This window comes from Mus caroli, unplaced genomic scaffold (assembly GCF_978045245.1).
Source record: "Mus caroli unplaced genomic scaffold, Mus_caroli_1 scaffold_10, whole genome shotgun sequence".
Lineage (NCBI taxonomy): Eukaryota > Metazoa > Chordata > Mammalia > Rodentia > Muridae > Mus > Mus caroli.
The window spans coordinates 108,682,095-108,684,274 of NW_028227265.1; the positions used below are offsets into that span (position 1 = coordinate 108,682,095).

At 41.1% G+C, this 2,180-nt stretch overlaps 1 protein-coding gene across 2 annotated transcripts; it reads right to left on the minus strand.

Annotated features, from left to right (window-relative positions):
• Positions 1–887: 887 nt before the first annotated feature.
• Positions 888–1,733, minus strand: LOC110289029 (alpha-defensin 2). Of its 2 annotated transcripts, none has more exons than XM_021155238.2 (2): positions 1,562–1,733; positions 888–997 (listed from the first exon to the last, which is right to left on the minus strand). In XM_021155238.2, exons 1-2 carry the CDS (start codon positions 1,731–1,733, stop codon positions 888–890), a joined length of 282 nt encoding a protein of 93 aa, XP_021010897.2. The 2 variants fall into 2 exon arrangements, with proteins under 2 accessions (XP_021010897.2, XP_021010899.2); XM_021155240.2 differs by having other exon boundaries at positions 888–990; positions 1,558–1,733.
• Between the last annotated feature and the right edge of the window lie 447 nt (positions 1,734–2,180).

The window sequence follows — 2,180 nt, forward strand, 5'->3', positions numbered from 1 at the left end:
AGTATTTGATGATTTAGATCCTGACTCTTAGCACCCTGTACAATCACTGGAGTCCCCTGTTTTAAATTGCCTATTAACTTCTTTATTTATCTTGGATATCTCTTCCAAGCTGCATTAAGCCCTTCAAAGCTGTAGGGTAAGTCACTTGAGTGTAACTTGTAGAGCACACTGCAGTCATTAGACATGTACACTTTCTGTATATGAAGATGTTTTCTGTATAGAAACTGTATTTTGTCCTATATGAGTGTGGACACGGCATATTACATACAGATCACAGTGTGGGATGCCCTGCTTTTCATCCTACCCATTCTGTCTCTAACTTTTTCTAATAATGATAAAAGTTGTCTCCATAGAGCCTCTTGTTCTTCAAAACCCTCGGTTTAGAAGCCAGAGGCATAATTCAGGACTAGTTCATTAAAACTTCATACTTTTGAAGGAAACTGTAGCTTTCTAAAAAATATCATTTTAGAACTCTGTACACCTGAAATCCAAAGTGGTAGTTTTTCTTAACATATAGGCAATGTCTTTGGGAGTGAGTTAAGACTACCTAAAGATAGAGTCAAAAGTCTGGAGCTGCATATATGAGGATAATGAGAATTTTGAGCTTTCTATCCTTTTTTGTCTGAACCTGGAGTCATCCATAAATTGATATTAATTGGAGTCAGTATTTTGCAAGTAAAAATTATAGTATTCATTCATCTGCAAATGTTTCCTTGATGGTCCTGATAGTTTCTATACAGAGTCTTGACTGAGCTTTGTAGCATACATTGAAAGAATGTAAACACACAGGAAGCATATTGTGAACAATTTATTGAGAAGTGGTCATCAGGCCCCAGCACCAGTGGCCTCAGTGCCCATGGTCATCTTGTCCTCTGTGGTCTCCATGTTCAGCGGCAGCAGAGCATGTACACTAAATGACCCTTTCTGCAGGTCCCATTCATGCGTTCTCTTCTTTTGCAGCCTCTTGTTCTACAATAGCATACCAGATCTCTCAACGCTGGAGACACAAAAAGAATCAGGCATTAAGTTTCAAAGTTGACAGCCTGTAACAGTATATGATCCTATGGGGATATGTGATACAACATGAATGTGTTGTGTTGGCCACAGTACAGCCTTCAGCATGGACATCTCAACCAATAACGCACTTCAGGGGTGTTGGTCATGTACTTGAGAGCCATTCTGATGCATTCTGTCTTTAATTTCTGCGTTCCTTTTGTCATTGTGTAGACACTTTAGTATACTCTTAAATTGATTCAAAGTTCCTTTACACAAAGAAAAATTTCTTCTAATACCCTAGACTAGACCTGTTCTAGAAGCATCTACTCAGAGTTGGAGCACTCTGATTGTTGAAATTCCCATGTGTATCTTTTTACAGTAAAAGCCTTATGACAAAGAAATTCAATTAAAGTTACTTTCCTCTCATTGCTACTGTTATGAATATAAAGGGAATTAAAATAGAGTTGCCAAGGGAGCCACATTACTCTACCAGAATTATAGGGCTTATCTTCATCCCTCCCTCAGGAGATTGCAAGCATACATCACACTGGGCACCAGTACTCACATTCTTCTTGAAGAGAAGAGCCTTCTGGGTCTCCAAAGGAGACAGACACAGCCTGGTCCTCTTCACCTGACTGCTCCTCAGTTTTAGTCTCTTCATCTGTGTTTTGGATAGGATCAGCCTGGACCTGGAAGGACAGCAGGACAAGGGCAGAAAGGAGGACAAGTGGCTTCATGGTTGGGAGTCACTGGGAGAATTGGTGAGCAGGAGCCCAATGTGTGGATAGTGAGGAGCCAGTCTGCATTTAGAGGGCACAGAAAGGTCCATACTTAGAGAAGGAACTCTTTGATGGGAACTGGGAGATGCTGTTACCCTCAGTTCCCTTTGATTGTCCTCTGTCCTCAAGGCTACCATCTTGATGTTGCTCTGTGTGTTTAGTGACACAACCCCTTCTGCTGATAATGACGAAGGGGCCTTGCTATCTTCTCCTGTTTCCCATCTGCTTGAATATTTACCTCTCAGTGGGCGGGGAAGAAAAGAGGTGGGCACTGCCCATTTGAATAAGCTCATGGAACAAAGGATTTTTATGTTTTGTACTTGTAGCCCATGCTTCTCAGAAAGTCTGGATCAGACCTTGACCAGGTAGACTGGAGTATCAGTTCTTTGCATGATTCAGGTATTA